Source organism: Nanorana parkeri, unplaced genomic scaffold (assembly GCF_000935625.1).
Source record: "Nanorana parkeri isolate BGI_ZX_2015 unplaced genomic scaffold, ASM93562v1 scaffold294, whole genome shotgun sequence".
Classification (NCBI taxonomy): domain Eukaryota; kingdom Metazoa; phylum Chordata; class Amphibia; order Anura; family Dicroglossidae; genus Nanorana; species Nanorana parkeri.
In genome coordinates, this window is record NW_017306562.1 from 1223832 (window position 1) to 1242957 (window position 19126).

General features: G+C 41.3%; 1 protein-coding gene across 1 annotated transcript; it reads right to left on the bottom strand.

Moving 5' to 3' along the window:
• Positions 1–963: 963 nt before the first annotated feature.
• Positions 964–17697, bottom strand: SERPINF2 (serpin family F member 2). The gene is made up of 8 exons (XM_018557651.1): positions 17648–17697; positions 14425–14617; positions 10726–11143; positions 7422–7565; positions 5264–5467; positions 3757–3899; positions 2783–2987; positions 964–1419 (listed from the first exon to the last, which is right to left on the bottom strand). Exons 1-8 carry the CDS (start codon positions 17695–17697, stop codon positions 1094–1096), a joined length of 1683 nt encoding a protein of 560 aa, XP_018413153.1. The 3' UTR covers positions 964–1093.
• Between the last annotated feature and the right edge of the window lie 1429 nt (positions 17698–19126).

Consider the following 19126-nt stretch of genomic DNA (forward strand, 5'->3'; position numbering starts at 1 on the left):
TACAAGATGGAACTTCCCTTTGACAGTAAAAAAAAGCAGAGATGGTATCTAGATTCCCATAGCTACCTTTCAGATCAGCTCTCTTTAAACTATACTACTGTACAATTCTACTGCTGTGTTTGACTATACATCATTGCTGTTTGCATCATATCAACAAAGACGCTCATTGAAATGCCTGATGCAGAGATACGTTCTGCATGGAAATCATACTGTGATGTAAATGAAGTGGGATTATTAAAACAGACCACAAAAGTAAAATGTGAATTTCAACAACTAGGTATGATTCAGTTTTAATGAGCAAGTAAAATGTGAAATCGTACTGAAACAGAAGAAAAAAACAAGAAGGGTATATCAGATCTTAAGTTTCTAAGTCAGAATTTAAAAGCAAGATCTGTGATCTCAAATTAAATCATCTTCCAGGAAGTCCGCTGTGTGTCACAAAACTAAAGGCAAAACTCCTACCAAAACCATTTAGCCGTTTTGAATAAGGCTAGCGAGGAGCAGTTATAACTTCTGACAAGATAGTTAATGCCATCTGTGTCTTCCTGCCCTTACTCTTCCCCCCTGTCCTGGTGTCACACAGACAGGAAATGAGGGAAAATCTTCTCAGTCACAGGCAGAAATAAAACCCCAAATTTTTAACTCTTCTTCGCTCTGCTGGAGGCTGGAGTGAAGGCTTTAAAATCACATGATTTGCTGGCACTAGAGACATGTCTTTGTTGGTTAGCCCCCAGAAAGGAGTAAAGTGCCCAGGAGAATGTTGATGAAAATTTAATGAGCAAAAATGGACTTCAGCAGGATACACAAACAGTTAAATATCAATATACGTTGAGTAATGTTGTAAGTAACATCTGCATGAAAACAACCATTTATATAAACAAAAAATTGGGAACATGGAAAAAGGATTGTCCACAGTTCTATATATTTTGAGACAGAACTGGAGCTCCTCTAAACTTCTTTAAAAAAAAAAAGCACTGCCTATCATCATAAACCAATAAACGCCTTCCAAATGTTCCATATGTAGAATCCACCAGTGGCCACATCAAGCATCCCTACATGGGATGATGGAGTTCCCTCCAAGATCTAGAACATCCTATTTTGGTATAGAACCTTTGTGGAGGAACTTTATTTCAGGGTTGAGACTAGGCTCTCTCTTCTTTTTTAGAGAGTCAGGCTTAGGGTCACGAACATATCCACAGAACAGGACAACACCGGTGTTATCATCAATCAGGAAAAAAAAGAATGGCCGGTTGACACTGAAAGTTGACAGAGAGCGAGAAGTCAAAATTGCTGTGGCCCCAGCAGCCTCCACACCATCCTCATTGAGATCCAGCGTAGCTTGATGTTCTACACTGGACACAACCAAATCTTCGTTTGAGATTCTCCCCAAATCTGGGTCTGTAAACAGCTTGCCAAGTCCTACAAAGGGAAAGCGGTTAAAATAGGATTTATGAACATCTAAATTGCACTCTACATACATTAATATTACACACATACTGTAGGCCTATATAGGTAGACAGATCTAAAAATACATGCAGCTTAATATACTAATATGAAATACTTAAGTGTTGTCCTAATGGTGGAGGTTTAGAAATAAATCATACCATATGAGTATGTAAGAAAGTAACAATTTCCATATTTCTGATCTTTATGAACACCAGATCCCAAGTGATTGAATGGATTTACAATTTGCTAGTAGTACAAGTAGTAGTAGTAAACAAACAAAATTGGTTTCAGGTATCCTGAGAAATTATTCAGGGGTTCAGTCCAGTTAAAACTCATATGTGCAGACCACATGCAAACAAGTAGACAAGTAGATAGAAGGTACATTTGAGGGTTAATAATATAGAGTTTGGTCATCAGATTAGGGATTGTTTTCCGTTCTAAAACACAAATGTATTCTATATTGGAGTTTTGGCTACATGCTGGTGCATTAACCCGACAGATTTCAGTACTTGGGTGTAAAGTTTGTTTGTGCTTTCATTTTTACCAATTTGCCCCTCTGCTGTGAGCTCTATGAGGTTGTTTCTTCCAGTTGAAGTTTTTATTAATGATGGAGAATGCAGCAAGAGGTGTGATACCGCACAAATCCCCAAGTGTTATAATAAAGCAGGTGATTCAGCTGACAAACTCTCTTTTAACTGTCAATTTTCAATGTATATGGAAGCATTTTACCTACCAAAAGGATTTTTACTTCTGTTTATCTAATCCTGAGACTTTCACAGCTCTGCCCCGTCTAGCAGGCAAGCGGGATCTCGTCTTTCTCTGCTGTAGCTTTACTTACAGGTCCCCTCCCCTTCAACATACCTGTGACTGGACAGTGAAAGGAGAAGCAGCACACTGTTGAGCTCCTACTATCAGATAGCTGCTTGCACTGCTGCACATCTCCTTGTGCTGTTTCTGCCTCCCCTCTCTGAACCCTGCTCCACAGACTATACAGTAGACAGCAAGAGACTGATTACCATTGCAAATGTAGGTACATGCATTGCTTGCATTTAAAAAAACCTGTATACATTTAATGATGTAACAATTATTACAGAACGACATTCATTTGTGCCTTTTATATCTGCTTGGGGTCCAGGTTTTAAGTTCTGGGTCTTTGTAACTTCTTACCTTCCCTCCAAGCCATTAGGTTTTCATCAAACACAAAAGTACTTTGTGAAATCCATTAGAACACGCAGCTTTCGTGTATACAGGCTCACAGATCACCCGGTTCCCCAAACACTATACAACACCAGTGAGGAGTCTAGCTCCTGCTCTTCAATGGGCCATGTGTACTTACCGAGATTAGACAGGGCCCGTGTAAGTTCAAGTTTAAAGTTCAGATTCAGCTTAGGAACTTTTAGTGTAGTTGGTTTCTGCTTGTGGAAACGACTGTAAAGTTCACTTTTATTCAGCTTATCCAGTATATTTGAGACATTCCACTCCGTCTGATAAGGCATTACTATGACAAAACTCATGTTTCCTTTAAAAGGCAGCCTGGCCACCTTGTAGGGAAAAAAAGGAAAAGATCATTCGTCAGTTCCATAAAACAACAACAGCTGCTTTTTAACAAAATAAAATTAAAAAACGTTTAATAAAAATGGGTAGTAATGGCAATCTACAAACAGATACTTCTAGATAGTTGCCAGCTTTTTTCCCATTCTTCTGACACTGCCCATTTTAACTAAGGGTAGATTACTAGAACTCCTTTTACTTCCTGGAACTCTGGCACATGTGACCATGCTCATCATCTCCAGGGGAGGAAAATGACTTCCCCGTGAGATTACAGATGAGATATCCCAGCAATGCTCTGCTGATGTACCCTTCCCAGGATGCAATGCTTGGGCACGATTACATCATTTGTGCCAAAGCAGACCAGGAAGTAGAAAAAAAGAAATTGTAAGCAAAATAAAAATATATTTGTTTAGCTAAGGAATGTGATTTTTAGTCAAAGAGGGTAAAGGTCCTCTTAATTCCTCCACTGAAAAGTAAAACGATAAAAAATGAAAAAAGGAAAAGTGATATTTTTCCAACTTATTGCTGTATTAACATAGAATTCTTTCCCAAAAGTAATTTCTGATTTGACTTCCTCATGTTATGGCCCATTCACACCACTGAGCTGCATAATCGCAAATCTCTTAACGCAATGGGTATGCAATGCATGGCAATCCAAAAAAAGGAGAAAGTGTGGTTTTAGAGCCAATGTGGTGTATTAGGTAGCCCATTCAAAGGCATGCCAATAAAACCGCACATAGTTTACACACACACACTTACCTGGCTATCCAACTTTTCAACCATATGGTAACTCAGAGGATATAAAGCTGCATGCATCATATCCACCAACTTACTCTCCTCATCGTTTACGAAAAATGTATCTTCGGAAGTCTGGCTGGGGTCAAATTTATTTTTCCAGATACCTGCACACACAAAATATAACTTTTTAACAGGATCTGGAAGTGCTTGTCCAACATTCATGACCAGTTCTACAAAACCTCAATTCCTTACTGAAAAACAATCTACAGTTCTGCTACATTTGTGCTTTGTCCACTTAAATTGATTTGGCCTTAATGAACCCCAAGGCCCCGACATTTGTGTCCCCTGCCTTGCCAAAAAAAATAATGTCACCAGCACGCCGTTATGTGTATTGACAGCCCCAGAAGCATCAACAGCTACAAATGTCCTCAAACAATATGTATTTCTATTTAAATGTAATACTTTTGCTTTTGGGCTAACAATATGCTCACACCCATGTAGACAATTTTGTGGAAGAAGCAAGAACAGGGTCATGAAGGCCTCTGTGCCGGGGTCTTCCTGCACACCTCCAACCCCAAAGCTCATTCCACGAGTACAAATGTACCCAATCCTGGCAGCTTGTTTCAGCTGCAAAAATTGCCAGACAATATCTGCACAGTGGCCAACTTACAGCTCTCTAGCCATCTCTCATCATAGAGTCAAGCTGTTGTAGGGCAGTGTTTCTCAACCTCTTTTCAGGCATGGCACCCTTTAAAAAAAAAAAAAAAAAATCTAAAATGTAGAAAAAGGAAATGTAGAAATCCATACCAAAACCCTTATCTCAGTAAGGGGTCTGGTATAGAGTTTAAGGGGGGGGGGGATCTACACACACACAAAAAAAGGGAGTTCCCCCTTCACATCAGAGCCCCCCCCCCCTTCGCATTAGAATCTTCTCTTTCACATCAGAGTCCCACTTTACTTTAGGAACCCCCCTTCACATTAGAGCCTCCTCCCTTCACATCACAAGCTCCCCTTCACATCAGAGTTCCCTCTTCACATCAGGAGTCTGCCTGTATCATGGGAAGCCATGATGTCGGGTGAAACATTTTAGGCACCCTGGAGGAAGCCAATAGGCACGGCACCCTGGTTGAGAAAGGCTGCTGTAGAGAAAGAAGATGGTACAGTCACACCTGGAATTATAGAAAAGCATTATATGCATCAGCCTTAGGCACCAATATCCAGATGGGTGTAAGACTGTCTTTTCTTATTTCTCATATGCCAATGTGCAGGAGGACAAACACTTCATCACATCTAAAAATACCTATTGTCATTAGATAAGGGATTTATAGAACTGTACAGTCCTAAAGCTCTGTATCCATAGGGATAATGCAATAACAGTGATCAGAAATCTAGCCCTGGACTGTATGCAGCACCAAGGTCTAATAACCCTTTGCTATTAGGTATTGAACATTTAATTTAGTGAAAACAGACAGCAATGTATGACGAAAACATGAAGAAAGTAAGACAAACAGCATCCAGATGGTTTTACCTTTGAAATGTATAGCATTCAGAAGTATTAGCACAACCTCTTCTGGGATACTCGTCAGAAAGTTTGTGATCTTGCCTTTAGTTGCATCACTGACCCACTTGTTAATGGATTTCACATTCTCCTTCATGCTTGGGCCCAAATTCACCGGCTTTGATCTGTAGAGTTTCTCAGACTTCTCAAGGAAAGATTTTTTAATTTGAAAACCTACAAAATGATTGTAATCGCAATGAGTATCACATATATCTCATGAGTTAAAGACTAAACGGATAGACACCCGTATACAGTATACAGAAGTTGGATGGAAGTTGGCATAGATGGCAAATCTTTTAAAATCAATGTTGGAAATGTTATCTAAGCACTGTATTTACATTTTATAAAAGGGTTGGTGTTCCTCATTTTAACCTGGTACAGAAGTTAAAGCTGTATTCCAGGCAGACAGATAAATATGTAGTTGAAATACATACATATGGGAGCCGATTTAACTTTCAAAATATGTGTATTTATATTCAGCCAGTCCTGAAATTTACACAGCCTTGTCTGGCAGCACAGTCAGGTTGGTGACTTGACTTTCTGGTGCTGAAGCTGGTCACCTCCGTGCTCTCAGTCTTTGATTGGACAGAAAGCAGCAGCAGACTGCTGAGCTAACCCTTCTGCTCTATCCCATCTTCATCTTTTTCCATCAACATTTCCCTGTGAGCATATATGCAGGAAGCACACCTGACTGGTTCCTAGCTAGTATCGCCCTTTCCTGGATCCGTTGGAGTTCTACTGTATACTGGATTTAAAGAAGCTGATACCAGGCCACATTTAAAGAGGAACTTTACCCACATCTTCAAAATAGCAAGAATGACACCTTTAGAAATGTTTAGTAATGACAATCTACAAACACATACTTCTAGATAATTGCCGGCTTTTTGTTTTTGCATACCCTATTTTTCTTTCCCAGTCTTCTGGCAGTGGCCATTTTAACTAAGGGCAGGTTACTAGATCTCCCTTTCTGTACCTGGAACTCTGGCACATATGACTAGGACATGTGACCATGCACATCATCTCATGGCAAGAAAATGCCTGTCCTTGAGATCTCATGAGATTACAGATGAGGTTTCCCAGCAATGCTCTGCTGATGTAATCTTCCCAGGATGAAATGCTTGGGCACGATAACAACATTTGTGCCAAAGCAAACCAGGAAGTGGAAAAAAATAAATTGTAAGTAAAATAAAAATATATTTGTTTAGCTAATGAATGTAAGATGAGTTCATATCAGCTGAATGCTGATGTGATCTTTAGTCAAAGGGGGTAAAGGTCCACTTGAAGTATTTACACTAGTTGCAATCAAAAACACAATTTTAAAAAAAATACATAACTGCGTTCATTGATAATATTTTATACACACGCTTGGGATTGGAGTGTTAAGGGCACAAGGACTGGGTCAGAACGTATGGAAATAGAAAGTAAGAAAGTGGTTGTGACCGGAAGATACAAAAAAATGAAATAAAAGTTGGGGGGCAGCAACATAGCTGACAGAGGTTTTAACCTGTCAATAGAGAAACAGGGGCTGCCATTGCTGTCCTCTCCATCTGAAAAACTGAATTGCCTGATTGTAACGCTCCACTTTCTTGCCTAAATAGTCAAAGTCACTGACCCAAGCGAGTTTGTAGATATGTATTCTCATTTTGTTCCCACGCTCACAGTCTAAATACAGTGGTACCTCGGCTCACGAACTTAGTTTATTCTATGATTCTGGTCGCGAACCAAATTGGTTGCGAACTGAGTCAAATTTCCCATTAAGTTCAATATAATACATAATACTGTATGTGCAAAAAAGCTTCACAGCAAGTGTGCACATGTCTGTCTGCGACCGCGATATCGACTGAAGGAAGCCACGACCACGTGTCAGAGCGGGGAAGATGGCCATGGTCGTGTTCATCACCCGATGTGGAGTTCACGAACGGAAGCAAAATTTTGCAGAACTTTCTATTCGCGAACCAAATTGTTCGCGAACAGAAGTGTTCGTGGACCGAGGTATTACTGTATTTGCTCAAGGTTAGTCACTCAAAGTATTAAAGTTGGGTAAGCATAACAGCCAGGCAACTACATTTACTTTTAGTATGCATGAAAATAAATCCGTGTATGTAAAGTCCAAACAGCGATTACACACCTTTCTGGACGTAGATGCGAGCAGCTATACTTAGGGCGGTCTGCACAAGCCGCTTTGAGATTTTCTGCAACTTTTCATGAAGGCACGGAAGGGATTCCACATGGAGTGTCTGCAACAGCTCTTTTTCCGTTTCCTTCTCCGCACCTAAACAGGGAACAAACATCAAACAGGTTGACATGACAGCAACGGTCATACTGCAGGTGACTTCTGACCTCTGACTCTTAGAGCAAATGCATGTTGGCAAGTTAGCAATGTCAATTAAGGGAGACAAATTTACCGTTTTCTTGGGAAAGTCAGCCTAAATTATAGGCTGAATATTCAGATTTCCCTGTCAGCCCAACCATAGCTGGTTCATTGTTCAGTAAGACTTTTGCATAGCAGCCAGTTTTGTCCTCAATGGCCATTTTTAATGGAGGTATGAATTTCTTGTTATAGGTTTTAAAAAAAAAGAATATTTAAACCCAAAAGCAAAAATGTAATATATTGTCCGCAGTCCCAAGATGGTGGTAGCTGCATTCATTTTCTCTTTCAGGCTAAGAACACTTTAAGCGAGTACAGAAAATACCTGTTTATCTTGTCCGAAATGCAGTGTTCCTGTGAAAGGAACTGCAATCACAAATCTACGTTATCTTTCTTCCATAAGATCATCTGTAAACTACGAATTCCTCTGTCCCCCATGTAAGGGAGATAGGGAGGTAGACATGCTTGTGGACCAAACAGGAGAACAGCCTAGTGACACCCAGGGCTCCCTCCATAGATATAGTGGAGTAGGGACCAAATTATTATTTGCAGGATACCAAGGTGAAAATAAAGAAAACTGATGCAGCCATCACATGTAAGGACTGGTAAGCTGTAATATATTAAATGTTTGTTTGTGGGTGTAGATGCACTTCAATATAAGCACGTTAACTACGGGCAATCAAAAAATTACCTAAGGTGCAGTCTGTCACGAAAACAAACACAGAAGTTCCTCCTGTAACAGTTTTAATACCTGCTGATTCTGCTAGTAGATCTGTTATTTTCCAGTTCCTTTAACAGGTCAAGCTGTCCAGGAAAAAGTAAGGGGCGCTTACAAGGTTCAGCTTTTATTTATCATTTAAAGTGCATGTAAGACCTAAAAATGAACTTCTTCATTTCAAGGGATCTGTGAATAGATGACGAGGCTGTATGAGTAGAGCCACACTCAGCTGTGCCTAATTTAAAATACAGCAGCAGCCTGCGGGGAGAAGAACACCAAAATTCAGGTCAGTGGGGGGAGCCAATGTGACCATATTTCATGTTACACTGTGAATAGCAGTGTAACATGAAACATGGTCCCGAAGGTAAACTTAGCAATTAAGGGGAAGCTGTTCTGTAGAGCAAATCAAAGTTGAGCGGCATAGGGTGGCAAGGCAGCACCTCCATAGATACAGTACAGTAAGTGAATGTTGTCACCTTAGGAGAGCAAGTATGTTATCGGTAGGATAACCAGGTAAAAATAAGGGTAAAAAGCATGAAAAAACAACAAATCCAAAAACCTCATATAAGAACTGATAAGCTGCAAAATATTGTTATTTTTATTCTTGGGTTTAGATGCACTTTAGAGGAGAACTATGAGGTGAGTGCCTTTAAATCACTTTTACTTGCCTTGACATTCATGTTCACTTACCAAAATGGGCTGTATAACCATACAGACTGGTGAGACACTTTAGAGTGTATGTAAAAGCCTTACCTTCTTACCTGGAAATCGTGCCAGTAACAGCACTTCCTGTCACTGGTTGACACAGCCTCACAAATGGCAGCAATGTCATCAGCGTTTCGTGCACATTTTCTCAGTTGGCTTTTGGGCTGCCCATCGGGTCCTCTGAATGCATGCACAGAATTGATAGGCAGCCAAACTGCAAACTGAAGGAGAGTTTATGACAGGATGACAATGCTGCTGCCAATTAAAAGCTGTCAGTCTGCAACAGGATCTTCATGTAATAGTCACAAAGCATGATTTGCTTAACTACTTGTCGTCCACCCGTTCTAAATAAACGGACAGACAGCAAGCTCCCTCCAGCGGGGCGCCGTAAATATACGCCTTTTTTTTTTCTGCTCGTGCGCGCAGAAAACACTGCTACTTGTAAAACATACAAGCTGTTGGTGACTCTATAGCCGTCTGATCGCTTGTATGGTGCCCAGCAGTGTGCGCCCCCCTCTTTCAGCACCGCCTCCTCCGTCGTTACCGGCTATCCCGGGCTCCGCTGTCCCCTCTGGGGTCCAGGGACTGGTTCGGTGGCTCTTAGCATGAAGATCGGAGGGAGATCAGCACTCTTCTACATGCTGAGCTCCTCTCCGATCTCTGAATGCGGAAGTGGTGTTTATTACATCACTTTCGCATTCAGCGGTCATTCCTCTGGCTGCTATAGCCAGAGAAGAAGCTGGTAAAACAGATCTCTGCTTCATCAGCTTCTTTGGGGGCCCCCAGGTGACATTAGGGGTCTCAGAGACCCCAGATGTCTCCATAAAAAGGACCTGTCAGTGTGCCTGTGCTATCATATATATATATATATATATATGTCAAAAAAGACCCATTTATATTGCACTATATATATATACACATGTTTAAGTCCCCAGACTTAAACACACAAAACGTAAATACGCTCTTCGGTGCGCCAACGCTCAAAAACGACAATGTTACATATCACCGCAATGTTACATATATCCTGTAACATTGGAATGCGAACAATAATTTTAGGGCCAACAATCACTGATGACACTAAACTGATGAGTGGTAAAAGCTGTTAAAATGTTGCCTATGGGCAATTTTTGATATTGTAGTTTTATGCGGTTTTGCGGGCACACGCAATTTTAAAGCTTGACATGCTTGGTGTCTATTTCCCTGACGTGACCCCGTCTTTTATATTTTACCCAATAATTGGGTTGGTAATAAATGTTTCATAACATAATGTAAGTTTTTTTAAAACTGTTTTTCCCCCCAAAAGTTTTGGTACATTTTTTTCTTAATATAGTAAAAAATAAAAACCCAGTGGCGATTAAATACCACCAAAAGAAAGCTCTATCTGTCCCCAAAAAATGGTCTAAAATTAAATTTCAGTACAGCGTTGTATGACTGAATAAATGTTAGTCAAAGTACCGCAGCGCTGAATACTGAAACATAGCCTGGACAGAAAGGGGGTTTACCAACCCGGTCTTCAAGGGGTTAAGAAAATTGGATACGGTGAGACATGTAGCCAAACCTACTGAAAAACAGTTTTTGGATTTACATACACTTTTATCATTGTATTATTGAAAAAACATTAAATATGCGCATGTCCATTACCTAAAGTCAAATGTAAGAGCCCCAGAGCAATGCTTAAAGGTGACACAACCACATTGGGGCTCGTGGATTCCAAGTAAACTTGCTTTAGGAGGTCTTTGCTAAATGTCATCATGGCATCTGCAAATTTTCTCATTTCTTCTCGAGATAAGTCTCCATTACATGTGTTTTCTGAAGAGGATACTTTGTCATCTTCAGATGAGTCGTCATATTTGAGATCCACCGGTGAGGTCATTTCAGCATTTTCTGTCGTCCGTGTGGAAAATGTGGTCGGAAACTCTGTTGCACCAGGATGGAGATCTAACCAAGTGTCCGAGGTAGAGTCTACAATGTTTGAGTGTGTGGTTTCTGGTATTGATGGAGTTTTACTAGCAAGCGTCTTTCCTATTTCAGTTTCATGCAATTCTTCATCATCTACTTCCTGTATAGATAATAAAACAAAATGTTTGTGAATTTCACATATGAGGCACATTGCCGCTACCAGATCTTCCTGCCATTTTGCTACTATATATCCTGCCAAGATTAGTTTGGTCACAGAGATACCCCAGTATGATTCACCAGCTATAGGTTTGCGGATATAGATTAGTTATGCATAAATCCAAATTTCACTAGCTGGATGCTTTATCATGAAAGGTAGAGAAGCCTGGATCAAGACCAACAGTCTTGGAGAAATGACAACTGTAATATTTCTGTTATCACCAATTCACATAAAAAAAAAATGCTTTCACAATGGCCAAAATTGTCTGATTTTACTGTAGAATGCATTGGTCTAAATGCAAAGTTAATCTGGCCACACATGTTACAATCTGAACATGCGATTACCTAATTACCTACACTTAACCAACTATGAAATGTGAGGCATTACCTAAACAATCTATTTTTTCCCTCACAGTTCTGGCTAGAGTAGGGAATAGTTGTGAACCGTGTCAGTTTTTTGTTTTTGCTTTCTCCAACCAGAGATATTTCCATTAGCTTCCTGTTCTACATACAGAGCAGACAACAGAACAGGTCCTTTCTCTTCTCAGTAATGACTAGAACAGGTTTTCCCATTGGAAGATTTTTCCTCAGCTACTAAGTACAAAGTACAATTTTTGGATTCATCATCACTTTCTGTCTGTGTGACAATGGTCACCAGTACCAAAAGAGAGGGTGAATCTCCCCAGTGGGAAAGCAGAATAAATGGTCACCAGCACTCCAAGTTTTCTTCATAATGAAATCCTTTTATTCATTCTAGCAGGTCATTTCACCATGCGTGGCAATGTTTCGGAACCTGTCCGGTTCTGTGAGGTTGTTTGCCTGATAAAGGGACTGGACAGGTTCCGAAACATTGCTACGCATGGTGATATGACCTGCTAGAATGAATAAAAGGATTTTGTTTTGAAGAAAACTTGGAGTGCTGGTGACCATTTATTCTGTTTTGCAAGTATTTGGAGGCGCCATCCGCAGCCAATTCAGCACCCCCGCACTATATATGGGGCTTCTCGGTCAGGAGTGCAGTGGGACTCTATTTGACTGTCTCCCCATTGGGGACACAAACAGCAATAAAACATGACTTCTCATCTCTATTCAAAACAAAAAAATTTAAAGTTTTGGTTTTACATACATTTTAATTTCATGGTAACTCGTGCTATAAATAAATGCTGTATAAAGATTAAGGACAGTTACAACGGTATTGTTATTTCAGTACCATCTACTGTATATAAAAAAACTGGAAAAAGCAACCCTACCATTAAAAGAAAAAAGTACAGTTATTAAAAAGAAGTGTTCAAGCAGCAGTCATGTGACTGTGCTCATGCTTGTGAGGAGCAGCCTGGTAAAATGTAATTGGTGTGCTTCAGGTAGGATGAAAGCAATCATAGTTCTCCTTAACAGGATTTGTTTAAGTAATTGATCTAAAACAGGCATGTCAAACTCAAAAAAGTGGGCCAAACTAAGTGCAATGAATCCTCATGGGTGATAATGATATCTTTTGAAAGACAGGTCCATCTAAATTTCAGAAAAAGGATTATAGCACTTTTGTAATTAACATTACAGTAACAACTTGAAACTTACAAGGTATTGTACTAGAGAAAGGGTCCAAGAATGTTTTTAGTATTGATCAACAAAATTACATAAAGTAGCGTTTGGCAACTGGAGAACTCAACCCTCTTTCAGTTAAAAATCTTAAACTACTCAGCGCCTCAAAGCAAGAGGGCTGCATGTGGGCCCCCCAAAAAATAGGATTTTTATACTCCCTGTAAAACAAGCAGAAAAGGCACCCAATTTAAAATGAAAGAAACATAGGCAGGACTCTATATGTGATCCTTAAAGGGCCAGGGCAATAACATCACCCTGGGCTCCCATTTAAAGTAGTGTAGCACTGACTTACTGCATCAGTAAGGCGTGTGATTCCCCCAGTAGCCAAGGATGGATGTTAGGGACTAAGGCCCATCCAAGTCTTCACCCTCCCATTGGGTATACCCCCAAGGGGTCTTTAGGGACACGGTTTCACCAGCTGATGAACCAATGTCCTCGACCTGTGTATGATACTGGCTAACTCAACGTGTTACACTATGTGGCAAATTGAGCACCTAACAGAATTCAGTGCCCGGAGCAGCATTACAGACTGCTCCTGTATATTCTTCCTGACAGCGTCAATGTACAGTCCCCCACAGGAAGTTATAAAACTTTGGGAAATCCAAAAGCAGTCCAAATGACGGGTGAACAAAACAGCAAACAAACACAGTCCCACGGAAACCGGGAACTGAGGACTGTCTGCAGCTTAAAGAGTCGCTTAAAAGGATCTTACAACCAAAGCTGGCATCAGATGATGCCAAAATGTCCAGAACAGAAGACTAGCTGGAAGCTTTAAAAATCTGAAAAACAGTTGTGTGATGTTAAAAAGCCCAAGTAGCACTTACAGATCTAGTAAAGTGTGCCTTGACAGGAACGTATGGAACTTAACCCTTGAGAACTAAGCTTGGATAATGATCTAGACATTGGGCACCCTTCTGGGATCCTGTGTTTCTTTCTGAAAGAAGAAGCAACTGAGATGGACCCTCACAACATGCATCTTAGGCAAGAAGGAACTCCTGGACTTCATCATCACCTTGTCTTCATGTAAAACCAGAAAATATTCCTTGCAGGATAAGGTGCCTGTTCAGACACATGCCTCATGAAATGGCTACAAGGAATACCACCTTGTGGGTAAGAGTAGTGGGGAATATATTTAATAGGTTCAATAAGGTGATTTCTGAAGTGCAGAGAGAACCAGATGCGGATCCCAAAGTGTCACAGGGGAACAGGTGGGGAAGAATTACACGAGACCCTCCTGAGGTGAAAGCCCCAAGGTTTACAAAAAGTGAAGTCTGCCTTCTACATCCGATTGTAGACCTTGCAGGAAGTATCCTTCCTAGTCTTTAGCATCATAGAAGAAACACAGATTTAAAGATGTCCCTGTTTCTCAGAACCCAGACTTAAACAGCCATGCTATTAAAGCCAGTGACAGTAAAGCAGGATGGGAGAACGATCTTTGAGACAGAAGATCCTGACGATATAGTAGAGCCCATGAAGCATCAACCAGGAGCTCCAAAAGGTCAGTCCAGAGCAATCAGGATCAGAATGCCCTTCATCTTGATCCTGTAAAGCCGACAAGGAAGAAGTTTCAGGGGAAAAGAGCATATATCAGGATGTGCTGTTCCCACGGAGCATCAGAGCATCTACTGCTTCAGATGGAGGATCTCTGTGCCCAGAGACAAACATGTCCAGTTTGTTGCTGACGCTGGGGTCCAGGTGGTCCATGTATTGGGCATTCTGCCCCTGAAGTTCTGCCAAGGATAGGCTAACTCCGGCCCAGCAAGACTTTTGGTTCCTCCCTGATGGTTGACGATGACCTTCCACGCAGGATAATCCAATGCTGCAGAGAAAGCCAAAATCACCCAAAGCTCCAGGATGTTCATTGGGAGACAAGACTTTGACAACCAAGCCACCAAGACAGAGTCAACTTGGCCCTCAATGCCAAACAAATCGGTGTGCCCAGAGACCTGAATGATTTGTCCCACTATGTTATGTTGTAGAGGTCTGGAGTAGAACTAGGCAAACTAAACTGCCTCGAAGGCGGCTACCATCAGATGCAAGACTGTCATACAAAAGCGGAGAGTCAGGCGACTCCTAAACTGGAGAGCTTGAAACCGAGTTCATTGCATCTAAAGTTGCTTTTTTGGCCTTAGTTGTGCCCAGGACTATACCCAGATACTCCCAAAATGATAAATCTGTTTCAGTGACGATTTCTGAAGGTTCAGGATCCACATGAACTGCTGTAACATCTGCACAGTCAAAGCCGCGTTGAATGACAGAGCCTGCACCAACTGTTCAACAGGAGGTAGCCAATGGAGAAGCCACAAAAGCACAGCAGGGTAACACTGGGGCCAGCGCCTTGGTTTGGTATAACCTGTAAAAAATCCTTAACATTACAGAACAAGTCTAGCTGAATGTGATCAACTACTACTAACTATACCTTGACCTGGAAAAATTAGAACTTTTACATATGCATTCGGTGATGTTTTCTAAACATGTCTGGAGATATCTACATTTTACAAGGGAAATCCTTCTAATCTGATCTGTTACCAGGCTCTAAAGCAATACCAAAACTACAAAAGGATCCATTGTTCCTAAAAATCATCATCCCATCATTGTCAAACGTAAACCACATGCAGTTTACTGATATCGTGGCAAATCATGTAAACACATTCGTTGTATAGCACACAAAGACTAAGAGTTTATCACTACATTCAAATATATGGAGTTGGAATTCAACTATTTAAAATTTCCTAAATTCCTCTAGTGCCATGATCACACAAACACAGTAAAATGACAACAAGGAAAATCGTATTTAAAACCCATGTCTTAGGTGGCATGTTTCACAGATGGATCTGGCTTCTTTAGGACTGGGTTGAAAAACAGTGGTAGAAATATATGACTCAGTGGTCCAAGATTCAATATAGTGTACACATATTCAATGGTATATTAGAAGCTGTCTCCCATGCCACACAGACTAAAGATACATACCAGGTGATAAAACGAATCGGGTATGTATCTTTAACCACTTGCTGACCGGGGTGTTTATACCCCCTTCCTGTCCAGGCCATTTTTCAGTATTCAGCGCTGCAGTACTTTGACTGACATTTATTCCGTCATGCAACGCTGTACTGAAATTTTATACCATTTTTTGGGGACAGATAGAGCTTTCTTTTGCTCTGTTTTTTTTTAACTATATAATGAAAAAAGTATCGAAAATTTTGAAAAAAAAACCTGTTCTCCCCACGTTATGTTATAAAACATTTATTATTACCAAATTTTTTGGTAAAATATAAAAGACGGGGTCACGTCGGGTAAATAGACACCAAACATGCCAAGCTTTAAAATTGCGCGCACCCGCTAAATCCCAAAAAAGCTACCATACTAAAAATTGACCATAGCCGACGCTTTAAAAGCTTTTACCACTCATCAGTTCAGTGTTATCAGCGATTGATGGCCCTATAATTATTGCTCTCACTCCAATGTTCGCGGCGATATGTAACATGTGCGGTGCAATAGATGTAATCGTCGTTTTCGCACGTAGGCGGACTCGATGCATGTTTGCGTGTGCATGTGGGGGACTTACATTTTTTTTATTGCTTTGATATGTGACTTTTAATTTGTGATTTTTTTTTACAAAAAAAAAACAAGCTCTCTATGTGATAGCCAATTTGCAGTGACAGGTCCTCTTTATGGAGACATCAGGGGTCTTTAAGACCCCTAATGTCACCTATGGACCCCCAGAGAAGCATAATGAAGCAGAGACCCTTCTTCACCAGCTTCTCTCCGGTTTCTGTACCGGAGAGTAACAGAGGAATGCGGAAGTGATGTAATACACATTACTACTAATGATTACTAGCGGCGGGCACGGCGGGATGGGACGTTTAAAAACGCCCACCCGCATTCAAGAAGCCGCTGTCCGGCCGTTTAATTGCCCAAAAGCCCTGGGCACTAGCAGGGGAGTTTTGTTTTGCTTTAAATGCTTATATAAATAGATGTTATTAATGTGATCGGTATAAATTAAGCAAAAACAAAATCATTTTTTACATATAAAAGAAAAGTTAAATTAAAACTGATCATTATAGATTCCCTTGAATGTACTGTCCAATGACCACTTTCCATACAGTTGCTAAACTGTATAGCAACTAATGCTTGAGATTTCTGCTGGCAAGGAAAATCTACCAGAAGGGAAGACGGGTGAACACGCTGTGCTTACACGTTTTGCAATTCTATCTTTGTTAGCATTGTTCATTTTGTAAAAGGTATCTGATGTAAAGTGCTTCCAATCTGCACATTAGCTGCTCTTCCATCTACCTTTCAATCCAACTTTTCAATTTAGATCAGGTTCTTTAATAAATCAAACAGCACTTTGCAAAAGGTCAGTAACTGATCAGTAACTGATCCAACTACACTAAACTCCTAAAAGCTGCAATCTGCTTCATACGGGAAAGTGCAAACAATTGCCCTTTACAACGCCATATTAAATCCTACATGTCACAAAGCTATGATTCGTTGTTAATATTTAGGGTGTCACCCATTCTGTAGATTAGATTGTTCTGGCACACATTGTTCTGGCACACAAGCCATGAGGAAAGACAAGAACATTGACATTCAATAACCAATGTTCTTTTTTCTTTTCTCGGTGCATTATGTTGCTTAATCCCCATGACTTTCATGACATATAACTAGGTTTGTTGTGACGGGAGGCAATGTTTGATTAAAGTGTATGTAAACTCCAACTTGGATTATATCTTCCCTTCCTGCGTGTGCTGCACTCTCATCAGTTAGCATTGTTCCCAGCTCATTCCCCCATGGTATGAAAGAGGAGAGGGAGGTACTGCAGTACCTACATTTCCTGTCCTAGGTTCACCATGGATCAGGGGCGTCCTGAGGCCGGGTGTCACTCCGCAGTGTCGTCATCGCGACATCTGATTGATGCCTGCCGGCGGCCATCTTGGACACCTTAAATAGAGTACCTGTCACCTCCAATGTGCAATCATATATGGGGCTCATGAACCCCCTATGTAATAGCAATTACATATTAGTATAATATTACAATTACATATTCGTTACATATTATTGGAGGTTGAATAGAGACACAGGTCCATCGAGTTCAACCTTTATGTGTAAATGTGTGTGTAGTGCATGTATGTCTGTATAGGAGTCCCTGTGTCGTCTAGGTTTTAAGAGTCCCTGTACGTTACGGTTTCTGAGGAAGGTATCTAATTGATTTTTAAATGATTCAATACTCTCTGCTGCCTGTGACAGAGAGTTCCAAAATTTAACCACTTTGGCTGAGAAGGTGGCCCTACGCCCTGTGTGGTTAAATCTTTTCTCCACCAATTTTAAGTGGTGGCCTTTGAGGTAATAAATAAAAATAAAGTTAAAGGAGAACTTTGAGATGAGTGATTTCCACTCACCTCATAGTTCTAGTCGACCTGTGACAATGAGACTATCACAGGTCGGCTCAGTAGATCAGGAGGTGAGCGAACACACTACCGGGTTCGCTCACCTCTCGGTCCTGTCACGGCTCTCTGCCGTGACAGGGGGAGGGGCTGGATTCCCCTCTCCCCGCTCCGATCTGCCAGCGCTGACTGGCGGAACAGACAGGGGAGGGGGCGGGTACAGCTGGCTCTGCCTCTAGATAGGCAGAGCCAGCTGTCACTCACGCAGCTGGGCGGATCTCGACATCGATGTCGGGATCCGCTCCGGCTGCGGCTGCGTCTCAGCTGCGGCTGTAGCTTGCGGTATACTGAGCTTAGGGTGACGGGAGGATGCTAGTTTGTGTCCTCCCGTTACCCTGAGAACTATGGGGAAAAACACTGACCCCATAGTTCTCCTTTAAATAAATTTAAAAATACCCCACATACACATACATATATAAATGACGATTGCGCCACACGTTACATATCACTGCGTGTGCTAGAGTGAGTAATAATTCTACGGACAATATTCACAGTTAACACTAAAATTATGACCTGTACAAGGCTTGACACCTATGGACAATTTAGGGTACTATATTTCAGGGGCATCCTGAGATCGGGTGACACCCCGCCATGACGCCATCGCGCAGTCATCCCATTGACGCCTGCCGGCGGCCATCTGATTGATGGACGCCGGGAGAGAGAGGAGGGGACGTTCACCTGGTGGGATGAGGTATGCCGCCGGGTCCCCTCCTCTCTCCTGACACTGTCGGGCTCTCGTTCCATGACCGAGTGCCCGACTTTTCAGAGGGGGCGACACCAAAATGACTGTCAGTCATTCTAGTGTCACCCCTCCAATGGTGTCACCTGGGTGCGGGTCACACCGCCCTTGTGACGCCACCGCCGTATTTTTTTTTTTGTCATTT